Here is a 22591-nt window from a genome sequence, read left to right on the forward strand (position 1 = left end):
TTTCCAGTTGTGATGCTGTGACATACCTTCGATGCACAGCAATACTAAGGCTCTGACTTATGAGTATGGTGTATTCACTCTGCTAAAGTAAGCTTTCTCCTCCACATGACCCCTAGGAGGGTCAATTTTCTCAGAATGTAAGCCCTGCACGTCTTCACTAGGGTATGGCAACATTTTCCAGCATTTGACTCACAAAATAGCCTTTGGAGGAGATACCTGCACCACTTATATGCTAAAAAGCTTGGCCATAGCAAGTTGAGTGATATGGAGAAGACGCCTTAAGGATTTTGTAAAGAATTCAAAACAGACTGAAAAACCAGAAATGATTGAGCCTGCAAGCAACTGCAGTCACATTTTAAGCCCTCACCTTGTGCTTTAAAGCTGTGGTTGTATGGTTTCCAGAGCTAGGAGCTTGTTTAAATATTTATGAAGAGCAGCCAGAGATCTCTGTGAACTGAACACCCAAAATATATATTGTTATTATTTGATTTGGTAAACAGTGCAATGGAAAGATTACAGAGAGTAATTTGCCAAACATACTATAATTTTCTCAACTTTATTGAAACATATGTATTAAAGTTCAAAGTAATCTAAAGGTTGATTAGCAGAAGTGAATTTCATTGAGGGACAGTAGTCAGAAATGTGCACTTGTTATTCCTGTACATCAAGTTATAACTTGAACAGCTGTGTCAATCTCATCCACTTCACCTGGTCTCAGCTTTTTTCAGATTCTATCTTGCATTACAAAAACTATTCACTTTAAATGAGCAGCCCTCTGTGGTCAAACCGATGGTCCACCTGTTGGTACATACCTTGGCCCTTTGCAAGTTACGCTTTAGCAACCAACATAAAGAAACAGTTTGGTAACTTAGTTGAGCTTCATAGCAATAAAGTGAATGTTGCAATTATTAAAATGTATCTTTTGGTTTGGCTTTACTCGAACAGTGTCAATAGTTCACGCTGGGCCTAATGGCTATAAGGCTTAAAGTGACCCCAATATATTTATTTGATTTTGCTACGTATTCTTCTTTCTGTGTCTTTGTATTCACAACATATACCAAAGTCAATTTCTCGTATGTGTAAACATACTTGGGAATAAAAACAATTTTGATTCTAATATCTTAAACAGGGGAATGTGACTTGAGCAAATACAATAAATAAAGATAACCTGGGGAAAATAACGCTTTGGTATTTTTTGAATTTCTCGACAAGTGATGTACTGGGATGATATTAAAACTGTATTAACATCTGAATCTGAAAAGTGATTAAATATTCTTACCATGCTACTGAAATTGCATCCCTAACTTCTGTTCTATTTTATTTATATGCTCATTGGGAATACACTGACAATGAAGATCAGTCGATGAGGGCCCAATGGGACTTTCTGTCAATATTTGTTTGATAAATATAAATATAAATTAATATGAATCTTGTCGAAAATCCCAACGGCATATTACTTTTTCATTTATCGTCATGTTAAGAGAAACTATTGTTTGCAACCTTCTTGGCTGATTGTATCAATTTGCTCAGAGAGAAGAGTGTGCTCCTCTGTTCTGCTATCTGGAAGCAGCAGGTAAAAGAGGCGGCTGAATGTGTCAAAGAGACCTCAATAAATAATGGATGTCATGAAGCTTCTGTGGAAGCTGTCGGCTTTGAAATCCACTCCCTGGTTGAGTCACACTCCCAATTCGGTCTTTTCATTTTACATTAAACGGGCCCTGTGCTGTATAACCATCATCTCCAGCGCACACACACACACACACACACACACACACACACACACACACACACACACACACACACACACACACACACACACACACACACACACATTCATATATACCTCATCTCTGGCTGGGGCTGCCTGAGGCAGTTAGTGCATGGGGGGTGCTGAGCCCAGAGCAGCCAGACAGGTGCTGTGTCCATCTTAGGGGCTCACGTCTGCATATATCAACTTCAATTTAACCCTTAGTGCTCCAGGCTTGAGAGCCCGGTTGACACCTATAGGAAGGGAGCAGACAGCCACACCAGCCAAGAAGAAAAATAAACAGCCTCTTTTGGACCAGGCACACAGTGAAAATTGTAGCTTTTGTCAAAGACCTCTAAGGTTAACTGGTTTTCTTTTGTAGCTGCAAATTGATTTCTGAGCTCTTCAAATGGTGCTATCTGTTCACGCTTATATGTGGAGGGAGCAGGCTTTTAGCTGTAGATATCCCAAACATCTAAACCCCAAACTAATCATGTTCCAGTATTTCTTAGACAGACAGATGACAGCAGGTTATGGCACCACATTACTCTAATAAAAACTCATATAAACTTGGTTGAAAAACTGTTAAATGGTGCTCAAACTTTAATTAAAGAATGTTTCCAATAAAGTCTGAAATGCATGCTAGGAGCTCAACACAAGCTCTTGCACATGTAGTGGGGTGCTTGTGAATGCAGTTTACGGCCCGACTCCTCCCCCAACCACTCCCCTAATTAGAGCAGGGTATAAATTGCTAGCTTTGGCTCTGCTTTCATGGTTGGTGGTACAGGTAGGCTGGCTCAAATATGATTTAATTGGTCTCAGTTACTGCTAGCATTTGTGGCTCAATTGCTGATTCCTTGCAGTTGTCCTGCTATCTATTCTTCCTGTGGTGAGTGGAGCAAAGAACCTCCATTGTTTGTATGCCTCATGGTAGACCATTTTTAACCTTATTTTACCATTGCTTTTAGTTTCACCTGCTGCTGTTTTTGTTTAGGCCATTTAACTGTTTTGGTATTTAGTTTTGTTTTGGTTTATTGCGTTTTGTTTAGCTATTTAGCCTTTAACCTTTTTGGTTTGTATTGTTTTGCTTATATTTGTCTTTATAGTTTTAGCTTTTTTTGTTTTTGTTTAACCAACTGGGATACCTCTTTGTTTAACCTTGTTTCCAGTTGTTTGTTTTTTTCTTTTCGTAAAGCTGAGTGCCCGGCACTGGGGGGTCTAGTCACCTTCACTAATTGTTTTAGGGAAGATCACTGGGGAGCATGAGTGAGTGACCAGTTTGCTGTGTGTGGTTTGCTGTGGCTGCACCTGGTGGGTATTTGGTAGCACACTAGTGTAACTTAAAGTAGCCTGCCACCCCATTAAATGGCCTCAGCCCACCTTAGTTTTGGTTTGTTTTCTTATGTAGACTATTAAATGTTACATTTTAGATACAGATTTTAATCCCATCCTATCATTAAGATAATTTCAAAACTGATTAATCCATGTTTTATAAACAACGATTTCATCTTCCAGCCATGTTTCCTGATGTTTCTTTTTTTTAGATTTATACTTAATAAAAATAACTATTTTGAAACGTGTCTCTGCCCCTCATTTGAGAACGCGTGTCCTGATCTTTTTGTGTTTATCTTGAGGTGCAAGACCCTAGGTTTATTATAATTTAAACTTAAACACACCACCCTGCTACACACAGATGGACCAAAGTCAGCAGGATAACTGTCTCTTTTCCCTTTGATAATATTTAATTATACACTCAAACAAAAAACGCATGTGTGCATAGTAAGTGTGAGGGGATTATACCTCTCTTAATTAACCAAGTAGCTGTGTATCATATCTGATCATTTTCATCCTAATGTGTATTTTACGTTTTTTTTACCAAAAGAATGTTGGTCAGGATATTAGTCTTACATGCTATTACTCTAAAAACTTTAATGAATAAAACGTAATTGATATGAAATTGTGTTGGATGTCTGGCTATGAAGATCCAAACTGTGCTCAGAGTGGTGCAGGGATGGCGTATTTAATAGGCCGACCCCGGAAGTAAGCTGCGCATGTGTTCCCTTGACAAAAAACCAATGCGATTTTGGAATATTGTAGAAAAATAAGATCTCATCATAAATCTAATCATCAGAAGCAAATTGCCAACGTTATGCTATAAACGAACCACAGCTACAATTTAAGATCGTTTCAACTGACTTTTGCGCGCTTGCATATTTTAACATAGCTTTTCCTTTTAGCCACACTGAATTAACTAGAAGCATCTAGAACGGGGGCAAACAACGTTTCATCCACTCGTTAACCATCGTTTTTCAGACACCTAAACTCTTCAAAAAACATCAGTGGGATCACTGCTGATGTATTTAATGTCGTAGAACAAAACGTGATCCGTCTCTTAAACTTGTCAACCACAGACCTTATTTCAAGCTACTTTCCAAAATCCTATGGAGAAATCCCATTGACGTTGAGACGAGGGAACCGGAAGTTGTAAAATACGAACTCACTTCCGGGTTTTAGTACTCGTTCCTGCGCCACTCTACTGTGCAAAATATATGGGGTTCTAAGAATACCAAGAGACAAGGTAACAGCAGGGAAAATGCTCTTTGTCTCTGTGTGACACAGATCCTTTGTCTTGCGGGTTAGTGAAACAAAGAACCCACAGACTTCAATATAAAACATAATAAAGTTATCGTAAAGATAATCGGTATTTAAAACGGCTGGAACCCATCAGACACGCAAATACAGCTGAAGTTATAGAATTAAACCTATCAGGAAAAAGGCTTTTCTTGATCTTCAACACGGGAATCAGTAAACAAAGATTGAAATGTAGTGCAGAAAGTAAACTAAAACCAACAGAAAACACACATCCCTGTGAGATCCCTCCGCCTAACTGACTCTGTGTGAGCCGCTGCACCTGTCTCCACGCTGCTTGTCCCTCCGCCTCCGCCGGCCGCATCATCTCCTCCTGCAGAGCCAACAGGAGTAGCAGCGTCTCTCCCTCCAGCTCCAAGCTTTATGTCTGTGAGGGCTGCTCGGCACCGGAGGAGACATTTTACGGATGCGCTTCACCTAATGTGACACATTTCATACAAGTGCTCGAATCACCGGTTGAAGCAATGAGAGTCTTAGGAGTGATAATAGGGATTTTACAGTACGTGGGACTTTATATTCAACTTAACGCAGCTCTCAACGTTGGACACGAAGAGGTGGATAATCACATCTCGGGAAATGGTAAGTTGTTTCGTGCCTGAAGTGAATGAGCGTGGTTTTAGTGGAGGAGATAAATGTATGTTTAAGTTTAATACTGTTTTTTGCTTAAGCTGTCTATATCAGTCTTGCTCATGTCTGTGAGAATCTTGAATAGGTGATGGTTAGGGGTTTAAATACAGCTTATAAATATCCTAGTGTATCATTTTTATCCTTTATTTACGTTTATGAATAATTAGTTTCAACACAAAATGTGTTGGACAAGATCAGGTATACTGTATTAGCGCAAAGATTTTTATTCAAGACTGTGCAAAAGGTTGTTTTGGAATACAATCCCAAAAGTAACTCCAAACGTCTTTTAGATTTTTCTTTAGATATTTCTGAAGAAAATCAGATTACAATATTAGTTAGACAACTAGTGTCTGAATGTCAACACAAATACATAGGCTAGGTTCCCTTTGAAGAAGTGATACAATGTCAGAGGAAATAAATAACAGATCCAGGCTATAACATCCCATAATTAGACACTTTGCACCACCAACACTATATTGGTGTTTTTCATATGTCTCATAGTTTTACAGCAATATACATTACAGTAAAAGTGATTCTTTTGTGTAATACTAAATAACACAGAACTGTATTCCAAGGCCCAGCAGTCTCTATACAGTTTACATGGTAAAACTTTTGACCCATTTATATTTTTGAGGAAATATTATTAACTCTGCCTCTTTGACTTTGATGCCCCATCCTTCATTCCCTGAAAAAGGAGCATCGGGTTTACCTGCAACATAAGCCCTGGTCAAAAGCAGATTGCGAATATTGCCATTACGTCAGCATTACACCAGTAGACTACAAATAATAAAAAAAACTATTATGTGTTCTATTTTTTCTTCGGCCACTGTATGTGGAATACTTCGTCATGAGGTATCTTTTATAAATTAGTGTGTTTTTTTAATGCAGTATAAACCAACACCAGGCACACAGTCACGTGTGTCTCCTGGCCAAATTAACATGTATTTATGGTTAGAAACTAGGTGAAGGTTGAGTGGCATTAAATGCAAATGCAAACCAAGGGTACCCAAAATACACAAACAAGGCCAAGGTCTTGAGCCTTCAGTGTTCTTGAGACAAATTACCCGTAAGGCAGCCGAAGCAGAGAGAGGATTTGTGCTTGGGATTGTCCTGTAGCACCTTATGTTACATTAACAACTCCTAATACTCATGGACTTTACTTCTACTGACAATGATTTGTCTGCTATTTTTATACAGAAATATTGGTTCGGATCCATCATGTCAAATTGCTTTTTATTTTGAGCTGTCAGTCACCACCAATTCTAATACAATTAGTCTGTGAAACCTGCTGTAAGATAGTATCATCTTTTTTTCTAGTGAAAAGGGGACATACAATAATGATAATGAGTAAAAATATCTGATTAAACATGAATGGGTGTACAGTGGTGTACAGCGCACATTACACAACAGTAAAGCCTCCATACATGTATAATACATGTCTTATTGTGTTTCTTAGACTGACCTAAAACATACTTAAGTGTTTTTATTTTCAGAAGGTGCTATTTTTCTTTTAAGTGCTACCTTTTCTCAGAGTCAGCTCTTTTGAACACAATTGGCATCTTTACCTCCAAGCAATCCTACCTTTCTCCAGGAGCTCCAGACATAGATTTACTGTTCTCTAATTAAATTGCGTGATAACCAATTCATCACGGTGTCTTTCTCCTGAGCCCTCGCTTCTTAGCAAGTTAGCTTTTAGCTCGGTCGCGATGAGTGAAAGCAGCGTGCATTGCCTCCAAATAGATTGAGTGTCTAGGACAGGTCGAAAAATCAATTAGTTGCATTTCTCTCAAAGGGACTTGATTACATTTAGCCAAATCATGTTCTTTACCACTCTGTGTCAGACTGGCAGGCCATAAAGAAGAACATTCCTCAGGGTGTGATGCTTTAACAAAAACTAAAAAGTACTCCGAAAAAAACAACTGTTTAAACTTTATTGAGAAACTAATATAAAAGCCTACTATTACTAACGCCTACAACTACTAAAGTAGCTGCAGCTCTAGCAGTGTTTGTGGTTAAGTAATCCTCAGGAGATTACTCTTTCTTTTTTTTCTCCTTTCAATCGGGCTCTTTGATAAATTGCCCAAGCAGAGGGGAGCAGAGCCATCATGTAGAGCAGAGAGGCTGGATGCACCGTTCTGGAGAGTACTTGTTAGATTCGGCTCTGAATCATTTGTTTCAGATAAGTGCATCTGGCTGAGGCCCGGCCAGCCTCTGCACCACAGATTCCACTTCAGCTCAAGTGTAGATTGAATCATCTGCAAAGCAAAATAATATGTTCTGTGTGAAGTAAAATGGCAGGGTTCCTTGAATATGTGTTTTTACCTCATTGAGGGCCATGTGTGTCAGAATATGACTCACCTGCCCTGACGCTCCTGAGGGTCCCGTCTCACCAGGGACGAAAGAGGAGGCAGATAAGAATGAACATTGTTTGTTTGAGTTATTAGACATGTTGATGCCGTACAATACAAAGTGATGATGATCCTACACGTAGTTTCATCCTCATTCTGAATCCAGTGCGAGACAGCGTCGGTGCTATTTGGCAGCGTTCATCCTTTTATCCATCGTGAGTGGACCACTTTCACAGTGTGGGGGTGTGTACCAATTAATTAGGCTTCCAAAGTGTCTGGGATTCTCTGCCAGTCCTCTGCTTGGTATCCTCTTAATGAGGATAGCCAGCCCAGGCAGTTTGCATTGGCTTCCAATTTAATGGAGCCCTGACTGTGCGGGGGGGCAACAGATTGTACAGTCACGCTGTCACAGCTGAGGGTGCTGGCAGAGGCTCGGTAGGAAAGAGCAGGAGAGGGAAAACAAGGCTGAAAGAATACTCATCTCGAGAGGATACTGAAGGCAGGATTTTACATTTCAACCTGTCACACCTTCCTCTGGTAGTGATTCAGGTATCCTTGGTGTGAATTAAATCACCGTATGATCACCAAATTGTGATGCCAAGCAAGAGAAAACTGTGGAATCAATAATAAAATTACCTTTTTCTATGGACCTAAGATCCTTAAATTAGCTTTTTGTTAGCTATTAATTTGATGACCTGCCAACACAAATATTCCTAAATGATGGAAATTTCCACATAAGGAGAGTTCGGATCATTGAACTGACATACCGTGAACCTCAAACACCATTGTTTCCTCCTTCACTTGCAAATCATGAATATGCATATCACAGCGATAAAACGGGCAAATTACAAAAATCCCTGTGTGTTACGTCACACACGGTAGTCCAGCCCCAACATTTGCATACACCAGCTGCTGGAAACACTAATGCTAAAACGTAACACTCTGTAACTTTGCTCTCCAATCTCCGACCAACTAGCTGTTCTTCAAATTCTTTGGTTTCCTCCTCCGATAAAGGCTCAAACATGTAAGGTTGGATGCCAATAGCCTCCATGGTTCATCTCTCACAGTTTTGCGAACTTCACTTACTTCTGTGGGATCTGAGGCAGCCATGGATTGCTCCTTGTAAACCAGCCAATCAGAGCAGACCTCGTCATAATTATTTAAATGAGGCCCCAAATAAGGAAATTCAGCTTGTTTCATTCTAGGATGGGCCTGTAAAACTGCATCTGGACATTTGTTGGATCAACCAAAGTTATATACCTTCTTTGTAGACACCTGAGAACAATTTAAAATACCAGATAGATGCATTCTATGGGCACTTTAAGCATTGTCACTGCTCTACACAACTGTTTTCGCGTCTCCTGAAAGCATATACGCCATCACTTCAAGGTTCCCATTGACCACATGCTCAAATGAAATAAATCATTGTCTTTCATCTCCGGAGAGTCCAGATGGAGTACAGTGTGCTAAGAGCCCCGGTGTTGTCAACAACACGTGCTGCTTCCACAATCTGGGAGGAAATGCGAAAATAGCCTTTGAGTCTTGTGTCCCAAGGGCTATGAAAAATTCACTCTAGAGCACTGGCGGCAACAGGCATACAGCTGCTTGCTTGATTACCGGCTCCATTCTTATTTCATTATTTTACCTTCCACCTTGAAGGGAGGCTGAAGGTCTCGCAGCAAGCGTTTATTTCCCCAAGGAGGACTCCTGTCTGTTTGCATCGCCACTTTACTGAACCAAATACAGCGTTATTGACTTTATATTCCTGGACTGCTTATTTTGGTTTGTCAGTGCTGTCATGTTTACTTTTCCACATTATTAGTTATTGGTTGCCACTTGAACTTCTACTGAGGTACTTAAAGAAATCTCTTGGAACAGTGCGTAAGGTAGCAGTATTAGGCTACAATTGCAGGTATACTGTAACATTAAAACCATTGCTGTGAATGATTAGTGATTTAATAACCATAAAATAACTTAATATAATTGACTTAATCTGACTGTTAAAAGTTATATTTTTAATAAATGTATCCTCCCAACCAGTAGACTACAAATGCAGAGATCCCTGAATAATTTGCCATAATCACAAACCTAACATAATCTCTTCCTCTAGCTGGTTAGCTGCATGCAAGATTAAAGCTTTTTAATTTAAAGATCTGTAGCAGGTCTCTTTACTACAGGACTTTCTTGTTGTTTCTTTCCACAGCTCTCGGGGCTCTCTTCATTATTAAAGCCATACATCAATTCAGTGAAATACCTGTTCCTACAGGGATTCTGTTCTCGGACTATTTACATTTATCTTAGTGAAAGATGTTCTTATATGTTGGTATTTATTCTGCCGCTAATTTCTTCTGAATTAATCATTTCTGATCTTCAATGCCCTACGGATGTGGCTCACATAGAGGTATTGAGTTAATGACCCTGATTTTACTTGCTGTTCTCAAGCTGGCAAATTATTAGGGAAAAAAGGTCTTCAAATTACCAGGTTTCTTGGATTAAATGTCTCTATTTGTCTTCTTCTCTAAACTACTTTTACGTGAATGTGTGTCGCCATTGATAGATTCTCAATTTCATGCATCGTGATACGGGCTTGCTAGCTACAACTCTTCCAATTCTTATTTCCTGTCATGTTGCCTCAAGTATACTTTGCCCTGTGGAATCTATTCTGAAAGTGTTTCTTTCCCTTTCAGTGCCTCCACTGTCTTACTTGACTGACAGACAAACTGTATCACAGTTGAGTTTTAAGCCAGCAAACAGATGATGCGTTTTAGCAAGACCCAATGGTTGAGTACAAGGAGGAGTTTGAATGTTAAAGGATTAGATGTCAAATATTTCATTTTTGTTTTCCAGCTTGAACTTTTGATTAAATAGTGACAACTCTAGGATCCAAATCTTGATATATCCTATCCTATCCTACTAAAAACACATCAATGAGCCACCTTGTTGCATTCGGTATCATTTCAGTACCAGGTGTTGTAGTGAATTCCCACAACACAATGTTCTGCCTCTATACTAAACTAGCACTCATGTACACCAGCAACTTAAAGTAGTCCTCAGTAAATGCACTTTTTGCTATTATAATGTTAGCTCAATTCTACAGTGCCCAACTATAATAGGAAATGCTTTTTTAAGAATTGAACAACCTTTGGTGTTTTCATTTTCAAAAAAAGAGAAATTACAGAACAACATAAGCCTTGTCCTTTCATGATTTGTCAGAGAAAAACAGAAGCTCGCTGCGCTGGTGACAGGCTTATCCTGCAAGCTTCTCTGTCTGGCTCTCTGGCTCACACACAAGCACAAACACATGGCCCAGCATAGATATGGGTGACACACTTGCTTCTCGTCCATGCTAATAAGCCCTCTGTAATTTAGTCATCCTCAAACAACTCAAGCTCCCTCCAAAGTAGAGAGTGAGACTGAAAGAGAGAGCGAGGATCGATGGATTGACCTCACACTGGCACTCAGGCTGGATTTATCCCTCTCATTTCACTGGACAAGAAGGGAGAAAATATTTAAGCGTGGTCTTCTTTAGGCTGGGGCAGTGTATATGCCTTTAGTTAGATACTTATTTCCTCCACTGCATTGCTTTCTTTCACTGTTTTTCCCCTTTTAATTTTTAATGAGTCTTTGGTGAATAGCAAGCAGCTGCCTCTGTGTTCTTGTGACCAGATTTCTTCCAATGCTCTCTGAGCCATATAGTGAGAAATGCCAAGGAGGACCACTTTAGAAATGCATGTACTGTACTTGCATCTTCAAACAAAGCTCCCCAGCCTCTAGTACAACTCAGTTCTGACAGAACCGCCCTCATGAAATCTATACTTAGAAAAGGCCAAGCCAAGCAAACTCTTTCTGTTCTGCTGTAACATTATAATTAAGACATCCCAGTGTGCTTGAGATGTGCCTGGAAGTCGTTATTCATTACATTTCATTTTGCTGATGCTTTTATCCAAAGCAACTTATAGAGAATTAAACTCCAAAGTACACATTTTCATCTTTTGTCTTTGTGAAAATGTACCATAGGCATCCGCTTTTGTGTTGATTTAGCATTCTACCGAGGTTATGGGATTGATTTCTGGTGATGTTACTGTGATTCAAGTCAGGAAATAGTTGGATGTCTGCAGAGCATGCCTGTCAGGGCCTACGCAGCATTGCACTCACAGAGACAGTCTGTTTGTCAACAAGTTGTGTTTTACAGGCAGGTTCAAGAGGGCGCCTGCATAGCAAACTGAAAGGCAGTTTGAAAATGGTCAGATCAATAAAGCCAAGAGGAAGAGGAGGAGGAGGAGGAGGAGGAAGGACGGACAAGGGAGGCAGGATGGTGAGGAATTAGTTTGAGCCAGCATCATTTGGGGATGCTCATGATTTTGGATGTATTCATAGAACTTTAGGAGTGTGTTAGTCATATGAATTTGGGATTTGTGCATTTGCATTATTAGTTAGCCCCCACTCAGCAGTTTAGTGCTGGGCAACAGTTCATGGTTATAACCTTGTTCTGTTACAAAACTCTCCCAGTTACAATCAAATTGATATTTAGAGAATTATCCTTTGCTCTTGGGTTTTCTATCCTTTCACCCATCAGCTCACTGCCCCACCCATCGGCCTACCTGTGTACACTTTCTCATCAGACATGCAGTACTGTATGTATACCAGACCCTTTTCCCAAGTCACCTGCCAGAATCATACTTCCATTTTATCAATTTATTTGTTATTTTTAAACGTTTTTTTTAATGTTGTGACACCTATTTGAAACATATTTTGTGTTATATTATGCAACACCACTGCATCATATTTAAGTTGAATATCAAAGGTGAAAGAAATATGAGATTCAGTTTAAAACAAGTGCAATTTCTCAATTCATCAAGCTTTTTTGCCTTGAACTGGTAAGACATTTCTGAAAACAATATGTCAATGATGTATTCAAAGCAGGTCAATCATTGATGAAAGAAAGTGGGAGGCAGAGTTTGATGAAACTTTTTTTTATATGCTTTTAGCACATAATGTATTTTAGTCCTCCTACATCTAGCGAAGGAGTTCATAGCTTCAATCTATTTTTTCAAATTGCTGTGCTTAGGATTTTTGGTTGTGAGAAATAAATGTAAGCGTGTGAGCAAACCTGCGCGAGTGTGCAAGTGAGTGTGTGTTTTAGAGAGAAATTCTGATGGTATTTGGAGAGGCTCCTTTTTGCCTCTCATCCATTACTTTCTTCTATGGAGACACCTTTTGCATTAGGTCTTGCATAAAACATTCAACAGAAGCAGCACCATTATGGTTCATTTGTGACATTGCTTTCAAATCTGCACAGCTCGATTCACACACACACATACACTGTATGCCAACTACAAGCCACAGGGCATCACACACAGTGAGACACACACACAGGGTATGTCTCCCAGGATGCTGAACACCTGCCAGAGCCAGTGGGCAAAGCTCCAGGAGATGTAGTGAGAGTTGGAAGCATCTCTTCATGCCACACACCAGAGAGCCAACGGAACAGATTGCCCATTCAGCAGGAGAGCCACCGAGAGGAGGAGAAAGTGAGGAAGGGAACTGAATTAAAGGAGGAAGGAAGGTGAGAGTACAGAAGAGGCCTGAGTGGTAAAAGGAACCTCTAATGGGTAGAAAGTAAGAATGAAAGGCCAATAGAACAGGGAGAAAGCAGAGCACTGACCACAACAAAGGGGGGAGATTTGTGGGAGATGTTATAGAGCTGGAGAGAGAGAGAGAGAGAGAGAGAGAGAGAGAGAGAGAGAGAGAGAGAGAGGATTTAAACAAGAGAAAGAAATAAGTGGAAAATTGAGAAAAATCTTGCGTTTGCAGAATTGGGGTCTTATTTGTCGGCTGGGTGAATGGGAAAGTGCAGGAATTACCTGGCAGCTCTGAGCCTGTCCGGCTGTAGCTCTGGACTCTCGAGTGTATTCATTGACTCCCTGTGCTGCTCTCTCCTTGAGTTGACTTTGACTTCACACATTGTGGTTTCAAATGGCTGTGGAGACTCAGCTTCACCGCTCCTCTTATACAGCCGCGTGAAAAAATAAGAGACCACTCCATATTTCTCTTAAATCTGTATCTCTACATGTATGGCAGCCATTCCAGTGTTTGTTGAATTCCAACACAGAGAAAAAATGTCAGTAGATTATAGAATACAATAAAAAAAAAAAACATCTATAAATAATAAAACAGCAGAAATTAATGCTGAGTGGACTGTTTAATAAATGAAAAGGTTTGTCATGGGTGGATTTCAACTTATTTTATGTGTTTATGTTTTATGAAAGTAGTATTAGCAAAAACATCAGAATTTCTGAACTCCCAATATACCAATAGCAGTATCTTCATAACAAAATCCAGCATTGTTTGCACCTCATGTGAGAGCAGATAAACATTCTTTATGAAACACATTTGCTCTTGTATTTTTTTGTGTGCCATAAAACCTTCTTAAACAGTATCAGTATCACTTGTACTACAGCCACATACACACCGGTTGCTGTGAAGAAATCTTTTACTTAACATACATTTTTTAGGATAATATTGCCTTTAATACAGTGTCCTTCTCTGTATTTTCTCTTTGTGTCCCACAAAGATCTTTTAGTCTGTGGGAACACAGCCTGTTCAAAGTGACAGATGCTACCGCCTGTGCTCTGCCACTGGCTGTTGATACGGTATCTTGAGGACCAAAGAAAGTGCCAGCCGCTGCTTCGAATACTAAGAAAACTCAGATGATTGAATGCCACCCTCTGTTGTTCTGCAATACCTTTGATGCACATTGACGTTTTCTGCAATTCCAGGCTTCAGCTCTGGCCCCTTATGTTGAACACACATCGTTACGAGGCATTTTTTATACGTTTTTTCATACCCTCTGTGATCTTCATCATGCATCCGAGAGAGGAAGTGAAAGACTTGAATAATAAGAAGTCTACTGTAGAGTAAGACATAATACGTTTATTCAACAAATGCTTTTACAGGTGCTCAAAGACACTTAACCGAGATAATACAACAAAAAAAACAACAACATTTAATTAAAAGCCAGTCTGAAATTCGATTTTTTGTCAGTGTTTTGAAGGCGGGGAGGTTAGTGCAGTTTCTGATGTGATGATGGACAAGGCTCTGTTGAGGAATAGACAGGAAGCTGGGTTCTGATTAGCAAAGGCAGTAAGGGGTTTGGTTGTGGAGCAGTGAGGCAGGAGGGGGCCTGGTTGCTGAGTGCTTTGCGTGATAGGAAGAGGAATAAAATATTCAATGAAATATAATACTCTATCACCTCCTATTGAGTTGTATTCTCTATGTTTAGGTGTTTCTTCAAATGTACATTAAGTATGCTGTTTTAGACTCACTCACGAAAAAATACAAAGAAAATGTGTAGATTATTTGGAAATATGTATCCAGACAGTCCACCTTTTAACTCTTTCAGAATTTTTTCTCTGATTATTATTCTTTATCTTTTCAGACTAAAATTGATTTGTAGCCATATAGAAAATAAATTGAAATAATTAGCAGTTTATGAATTGCAGAAGTGTGTAGTCTGGAAGTCATCGGAGCATTTTCTCAGAGGCTTTCTAAATGTCTTGGATGTGTTCTTTTAAGATAGAGTTGCTTTGTATCTTGAAAGACTTTTCTGCCATCAGGATAGACACGCATCATCAGAGCAAAGTGAATCATTATGCAAGCTGTGATTACAGTCTACAATTGAACTTACAGTCAGTGCTACAGGAAATTGTCCCAGAAATTGTGTCCTTTATTTCTCCTTAACAACCATTAACATATGTATTTCAATACAGCTCGAACAATTACGGATTTACCTTTCAGACTAAATATAAACGTACCAATATGTCGTCAATATGCTGCTATAGGTTTGAAACAAAATGTTTCAGCCTAGCCTTATAATGTCATGCTATTAAACTTTTTTAGTTAACAATGAAATGTCATGCTCTGAAAATATATTTGTAGTTTTTATATATAGCTCTCACTTTAAAGCAGCATCAAGTTTTCTATCTTAACATACCATTAGTTCCCTCTTATAGTCCTTTAATAAGAACTCATATAAAGATTAGACATAACTGGAGAGGTAGACTGAGATGCTTCCTTATCTCACGTGATACTTTCCACTCTCAGGAGAATTTGTATAATAGCGGAGAACTGGAGAGGAAAGAAGAAGAAGAAATGATTCTCAAGTGTCTAAAGTGGGCTGTTTTTACACCGTTAAGTGCTGTCTGCTCATACGTAATGGACCTTTATGATGTGAGGACAAAAGAAAGGAGTGAGGGATAATTTCACACATTTAAATCCTAACTTTAGAGACAGTTTGTTTTTCGGGTTATAATTTAGCCAGCTTGTTTATCACTCTGCTGAAGAATAAAACCTTTACACAAACAAGTATTGCTAAGGCTGTTGTGACTTTCAAAAGATAACTAAGTATCTTGTCAAGTGTAAAGAGTAATTTTTTCCCCCTTACTTTAACTGACGGTGTTTGCAGGACTTTTATATTCTGTCATACCTTTCCATGTGTCACTCCCTCCCTCACAGTCCTTCCTGAAGGTCCCATTTACTTCTTATCACTGCCTGTGTATGTATGATATCGCTACTCTGCTTTACAGCTGCGTTTACCATCATATTTTAAAACGCTTTTCCCAGATCCTTTTCATGTCTTTATTCTGGACACACTCACCTCCACCATTTTCCTTCTTTTCTTCGTTTTCCTCCGCCCTTCTTGGCTCCCATACGGCTCCATCCCATGCAGTATGTCTCTTCCTCACAGATGAGGCCACTGCCTGGCCAAAAGCAGCAGTGCATCGAGGCCACAAATCCTGAGGGCCCGGACACCAAATCCTTCTCCAGTCATCCTCTTTTCTTCGCCCTTTCTCCTCAACGTTTCCCCTTAGACCCCGGATCATCTTTGTCCTGAGCTGAAAGAATGTCAATTTAAGATCCATCACTGACTACCCCCTTTGCTAACCTGGTCTATCTGCTTTCAATCATTGTGTCTCTCTGAAAGAGAATCATTCTGTAGATGAGAGTTGGATTGTTACCTATACATAGATCAGACAGATTCTTATCCCAGTTTTTTTACGATGTTGATTAACTTTTTATAACGTGTGACCAGTGGAACTGTTCCCACGATACAATCAGTAAGAATTGTTGGGGAATATATTTTTTCTCAACCACAAATAATGATGTGGATGTTGTTTAATGTGGAGCAAGTGCATATTGCCTCGTATCTATATCTGTGGTAGTTTCTCACACTGAGATGTGTTGTTGTATGTTGTTTCAGCTATGGCTTTTCTTGAAAACCGATTTAAAGTACTCTAAAAGATACAAAAGCTAAAAGGGCTAATTCTAAGACCAAAAAGGACAGTAAGAAAAAGACAGAAGGTTTACATTCGCTCCAAAATAGCTACTTCTCTGTTTCTTTATAGACAGAAATGCCCACGTTCAGCCCTCTCATTCGTGTAATATATTTTAAATATGCTCATATCAAATCAATTCAATCAGACAGCCTGAGAGAGAGGGTGTAAGAGGAATGATGGAGATGAGGAGTGTGGATTAGTTGGGTGTGAGATTGTACATTTACATTAAATCAATGCCCATTGATCCTCCTATGGTTTATGACGTGCATAATACTTTCCCACTACAGTATATTAACTTTAATATAATTAAAATGGTTAACAGTATGTATGAATATTGCTTGCACAACATTAAACTGACTGTAATAAGGGTTACACTTTGTGGTTATATAACTTTAACATCATGTTTGTATCGATTCTTTGTGAAGCTGGTTTTATTATTCGTACCATATTTTCTTGCCGCACATGTTCATTTAATTTTTGTATTATTTTTGTATGTATATCTTATTGTATCTTTTAAACATTTTCCCTCGTGTAAGGCTTGACACTGCTGCTGGAACAAGAACATTTCCTAATTTTGGGACAGATAAAATATACAGTATATCCATCTGGCAAGTAGAAGTCAATTGGACAAAATAGCAAAGCTGGAATAGAAACATAACACATGTTATATTTAATGCCTGTATCTAGCCTTATATAGAGCATTGTAAATGTATTATTTTGTATGGATTCATAACTTGTATCAATTTGAAGCTCTTGAAGACTCTTCTGCAGTTTTCAGGTTAAATATTAAACTAGCGCTGAACTTGCAGGAAATAAATGGTTTCAGAAGAAGAACACACGCCATCCACTTTTCATTTAGTCAGAGCTTAATCCATTTAACCACTCGATTCATTACTTGTTTCTTGGTGTATTTAAGCATGACTTTTTACAAGCTTAGGATGTGTTTATAGAGAAAGACGCATTGAGGTGCATCACTAAATGTGTCCATATTGCTTAAGCATCCTTAGACAAGAACGGTTACAACATGTTCCCTCACACACATCCTGCATGCTGAGTCAGATGGTAAGTGATTGAAAATGTAGTGCTTCTGACCATTACTGGAAGCCAAACCAAAGAAAGTGATGTTCTCGGTGTCGGTGGTATTACAGTATGTGTGTGGGATTGAGGTGTTATGACAGGTCCAAATTGGTACAGGCACACTGTTCAGCTTGCTGTCGATGTTACAGCGATATGTGACATTTTTGCCAGTTGAGCTCAAGAGAAAAAAGGGAAAGAAAGCTACATAACTGCAGATGCATAATGGATCACACCCAAAAATGGCCCATTGAAGTGAGCAAAAGCTTTCATCTTACAATTAGCAGCGGTTTGTCGAGTCAATACCATCGCTCAGAATATCTCATTGCTGTATTTACTTGGCTACTGACACTTAGTACCAGCGTGTCAAAGTTTTTCTCTCACTTGAGTGTGATGCAGCAGTAAAATGTTGATGCTGAGCTCCCTGAGAAATCGAGGGATGAGAAGAGGATGTGTCTTGGTCATTTTAGGGATGACTTCATCCAATCATTTCTCCTGAACTTATATCCTCTTTTCACTCTTGCAGCTCTCTTTACAGAGGTGCCACATGACATCACGACGCAGAGCGGTGAGGATGTAGAGATGGCTTGTTCCTTCCGTGGGGCAGGATCTCCCTCCTACTCCCTGGAGATCCAGTGGTGGTACATCAAGGACCGGAAAAACTGGCAACAGAAGCCTGCGCAGATCACAAATGATGTAAGCTGCGAGGGGTTCTCAACCAGGGGAATATAACCACATATTTATATCAAGTCAAGGTTTAAAAAACAGGGTGATCTTTAGTACATTTTAAAATAACCAGATATTACCTCCGTTTTTAAAGGAATAAAACTATGTGTTTCTATTGATACAACATTAAAACTATTGACAAGTGGACAGCAAAGAAAGCTTAAAGTAGTGAAAAAAGTGTATGAAAATTGTTAGCTAAATATAATGAATGAACTTTTAAAATATTTCAGCTTCTGTCATTTGGATTACGGTACACTTGTAAATACATAGATAGATAGCAAGACTTCTAGTAACCCAAAAATAATTAAAAACAAATATTTGGCTACACATTATTATGACATAATTTAGATACTTACATCATACATAAAATCTACATTTATTTATATATATATATGTATAATTGTAAATACATGCTCACGTACAAAAGAAAAAAAAAATCATTTTTCCTAAAAAGTGTTTCCTCATCTCAGATTTCATAAGCTTTCATCAAGTCCTACATAGATTTTGTTTTTCCCAGTATATAAAAAAGCCGAGACAAAACCAAATCAAACTAGATTCCTGTTAAGATGCATATGGTCGGTGCTTGAAAACAGCCTATCATACAGTGACAGGGCTGTAAGACAAAGCTGTTGTATTTAACTCATCCCATATTTTGGTTATCCAAAGTTAAACAGTTTATTTAATTTCTCCTGTTAAGTAGAGTCAAACTTTAGTTCTCTAATTTTTTGCATTTTTTTCGGATATAACTTTGCAACTTTAAGCTGACTGTATTACAGGCAGAGGGAAATGAAATAATAGCCATAGCCGTGGAAGAAACCCTCCTGCACGGAAACAAAGGTATAATTGCTGATTAGCATTTGCCAGCACTAGGGGAACAGGTTGACTCTCTCCCACCATGGAGAAACTCAGGCTTCCCTGTTGTGCCTCAAGACACTATAATTGGCTCTGAGAAAGAAATATATTTTCCAAATCTCAGTCTGCTGCATGCATTATTCATACCAATGCCCTGAAGAATACCTCTGTGCCTCTGCATACACATTCACACACACTCTCCTGCTCAGAGACTCATTGCTGTCTGCTCATACACACACACACATTTAAACAAGCACTTACAAGCATGCGTACCCACACACACACACAAGTACAGTACATAAATCTCAACCAGCAGGAAAAATGGTAACTACAAGGAAGGTTTGTTATTGTAAGACTGTTGAAAACATCAAAACATGAGGAAGTGAATCATTTTTAGCATGAAAGGTTTTTAGAACTGTGCATCCCTCTGTTGCTAATGCTTCATCCATATTTCTGGGCAGGTTGTACCTCTGGAAGAAACGTCTAAAGATGCCACCAAAATAAGTGTAAGTCTGATCTGCATACACCGTCAACAAGCAGAGAGCACAAACATACAAACAATATTTTTATTTTACAAATAATGAATAAAAACAACATCCAAGATTTTGCAAGATATCCTCTGTAAAGTTCAAATGAATACTTCAGCCCCGAAATGATATCTCAACTCCCCACAAATGACTCACTTCCCCTCATTGTGAACATGGAATGAGACAGTGTTTGCTCAATACTACATCAAAAAGTCTGTAATGAGCTCTCACACAACTTGTGCAGTATAATGATTCTTATTTATCCAGTTGTGTGTATTTTACATCCAAAACCCTGCATTTCTGCTACAACCTTACTTTTTATTTACTTAACAGTCCCTCACTTGCCCACAGGTCCTGCTTGTTTATGCAAGCACTGTTTTAGTAGTGTTATAAAATGTAGGGTTTTAGTGAAAATCCATGTCTTGTCAAGATTTGGATTACACTGCACACGTTTTGTGGGTGGTCGTGGGTGTTTTGATATGCCGGTACACATTCAATTAAATTCATCAAGACTTTTCTCTGATTCAGAAGTGATCATTTTCAGGGTGAAGTATATTATTGTAACCATATTTAAGGAGTTTAGAAGGACATGTTTGTTTCCCATATGGCCTCAAATAATACGTCATATTTCCCCATTAGGTGGTAAAAGTGGCCGGCAGCAACATCTCCCACAAGCTCCGTCTCTCTAGTGTCAAGCCGTCAGACGAGGGCACGTACGAGTGTCGTGTCATTGACTTCAGTGGCACCGTGGCGCAGCAACACCGTGTTCGTGCCTATCTCCATGTGGAGCCTGGGAGCAGTCAGGGGGCGGATGAGGTCAAGGTGCAGGAGCAAGGGCAGCGGTCACAGGGGAACCAGCCACATCCCCACCACCAGACAGAGGGAAGGGAACTGAAGAGGAGATCAGCTGGCAGCCCCACTGACTGTAGTGAGAGCTGTGTGCTGTAGAGTGTCTGCATGTTCGTGACTTATCTCTACAGAGGGACTGTCAATAAAACACCCATCACCACAGACTGGACCTTTGTGTTTCAGCGTTTGTTTGTCCATGTTTAATATTGCTGTTCAGATTGCCAATGCTGTTGAATGCCAATAGAGGGCGCCATTTTATTTTGTGTACATATAAATGTGTTCTTTTCTGTTGCTTTCTTATTTTCTGTTTTTTCCCCCAAATGTATTAGGTTTCTGTTATTGTGAAAGTAAGGCTGTAATCACAGAACATATGTTTTTGTTATTTTTGTATTTTGGACTCTTTAAGTGGACCCAGAACTTTTCCTCACAAAATTATCCAAACTACCAGAATTATCATCAATGTCATAAAAATAAAAAGGGGATGCAGACCATAGACTTATATATAGATGCAGACACAGAACAGACCATTTACCAGTTATACTGTCTTTTACCAAAACATATGCCAAAGGTTGCAGTATTTTAATGTTAAGGCTTTCTAAGAAATAAAGGATATATCAAGCGTTCTTTCATTTATCTGAGAACATTTCCAACTGCATTGTTTTTATTCGCGTAATCTTTGTTAAAGCTGTATCTGTATTAAGCTTTCTAAACCACAACTGTAATGTTTGTCAAAATAAAAATGTATGCCTTCATCACATCAAATAATGTATTCATTCTTATTTAATCTTAGCACTGTAGGCTTTTAATGTATAATAACAATAAAGTTTACTCTGCTGCTTAAACAAATGACTCAAGAAACACAATGTTTGTTAATCCCTCCAACTTTTTGAAACCACAATATAACTTTTTGTCTAAACTTTTGTGAGTTGTCATCTGAATCACATTCTCCTTTTCACTGTGTTTGTTCTACTGTAAGTGCTGCTGTTTGGTATTTGTTCTGTTAAATACATTCATTTGAAATGACTTGCTTGCTCCTGTGATTCTAATCACGTTGTAATTAGTGGGAGAGCCAGCATTTTGTTTTTTTTATTAAAAAGGGAAACTAATTGTGAGCTGTAGTCAAGACGGTATACAATTCCCACAGTGCCAGCCTCTAAAAGACAGATGGGCAACCTGTGTGCAGACCTTGTGCAGACGCCGTCTCGGCAAAGGTTTTAACCGTTTAAGTCACCATTAAAGTTATACAATCCTATACATAAAAAGAAAGACCACCTAAGTTGTGTATTATTGTATATGAGTGTTGGCTCTTTTGTTTGATTTGTTTTGGCTATTGTAAAGGCCTATTTTCTAGGTTGAATTTGTGAAAAGTTTGTTGTTTTATTTTGAGTAACGAGCATAGCACAATGTCAACATACCACTGGAGGCCAAGCAAGTCATCCAAATGTGAGTGAAACAAATGTGAAGAAAGGAAAATGCGTTAGACATGACTGTTTAAGGCGTCCAGGTGGCTTGATAGAAAACAAAGGAAGGAAGGTTGGATGTTTAACAGATATTAGCTAAGTCGACTCACTTAAAGTCAGTAATACTCAGTAAAACTAACTTTACCAGGATCCTAATTCTGGTATTCAGTCTCTTACTTTATTACTAATATACTGCACACCATAGATGTTTGTAAAAGTGTGGGTAAGCTTAACCTTGTGTCCTGAATTTGAACTGCGGTACCTGCCAAACATGACTTAAAGCAGTCACTACTGTTATTCACTGGAGGAGGCTAAAAGGTTTGGTAATTTGGTGTTTTATATTTCACTTTCTTTCACTTCACTACACATCCTGTTAAACTTTTTTTGCAGCCAGCAA

General features: G+C 38.9%; 1 protein-coding gene across 1 annotated transcript; it reads left to right on the forward strand.

Annotated features, from left to right (window-relative positions):
- Positions 1 to 4286: 4286 nt before the first annotated feature.
- vstm2l (V-set and transmembrane domain containing 2 like) lies at positions 4287 to 21528 on the forward strand. The gene is made up of 4 exons (XM_063910750.1): positions 4287 to 4975; positions 18307 to 18476; positions 19820 to 19864; positions 20525 to 21528. Exons 1-4 carry the CDS (start codon positions 4861 to 4863, stop codon positions 20831 to 20833), a joined length of 639 nt encoding a protein of 212 aa, XP_063766820.1. The 5' UTR covers positions 4287 to 4860; the 3' UTR covers positions 20834 to 21528.
- The last annotated feature ends 1063 nt before the right edge of the window (positions 21529 to 22591 follow it).

This window comes from Eleginops maclovinus, chromosome 20, assembly GCF_036324505.1.
Source record: "Eleginops maclovinus isolate JMC-PN-2008 ecotype Puerto Natales chromosome 20, JC_Emac_rtc_rv5, whole genome shotgun sequence".
Lineage (NCBI taxonomy): Eukaryota > Metazoa > Chordata > Actinopteri > Perciformes > Eleginopidae > Eleginops > Eleginops maclovinus.

Bases quoted from the DNA above. Each gene is read 5' to 3' on its own strand.
- vstm2l (XM_063910750.1), top strand. From the start codon at position 4,861: ATGAGAGTCTTAGGAGTGATAATAGGGATTTTACAGTACGTGGGACTT. The intron at 4,976-18,306 runs GTAAGTTGTTTC...TCACTCTTGCAG, and splicing joins TAATCACATCTCGGGAAATG to CTCTCTTTACAGAGGTGCCA. The intron at 18,477-19,819 runs GTAAGCTGCGAG...ATTTCTGGGCAG, and splicing joins CTGCGCAGATCACAAATGAT to GTTGTACCTCTGGAAGAAAC.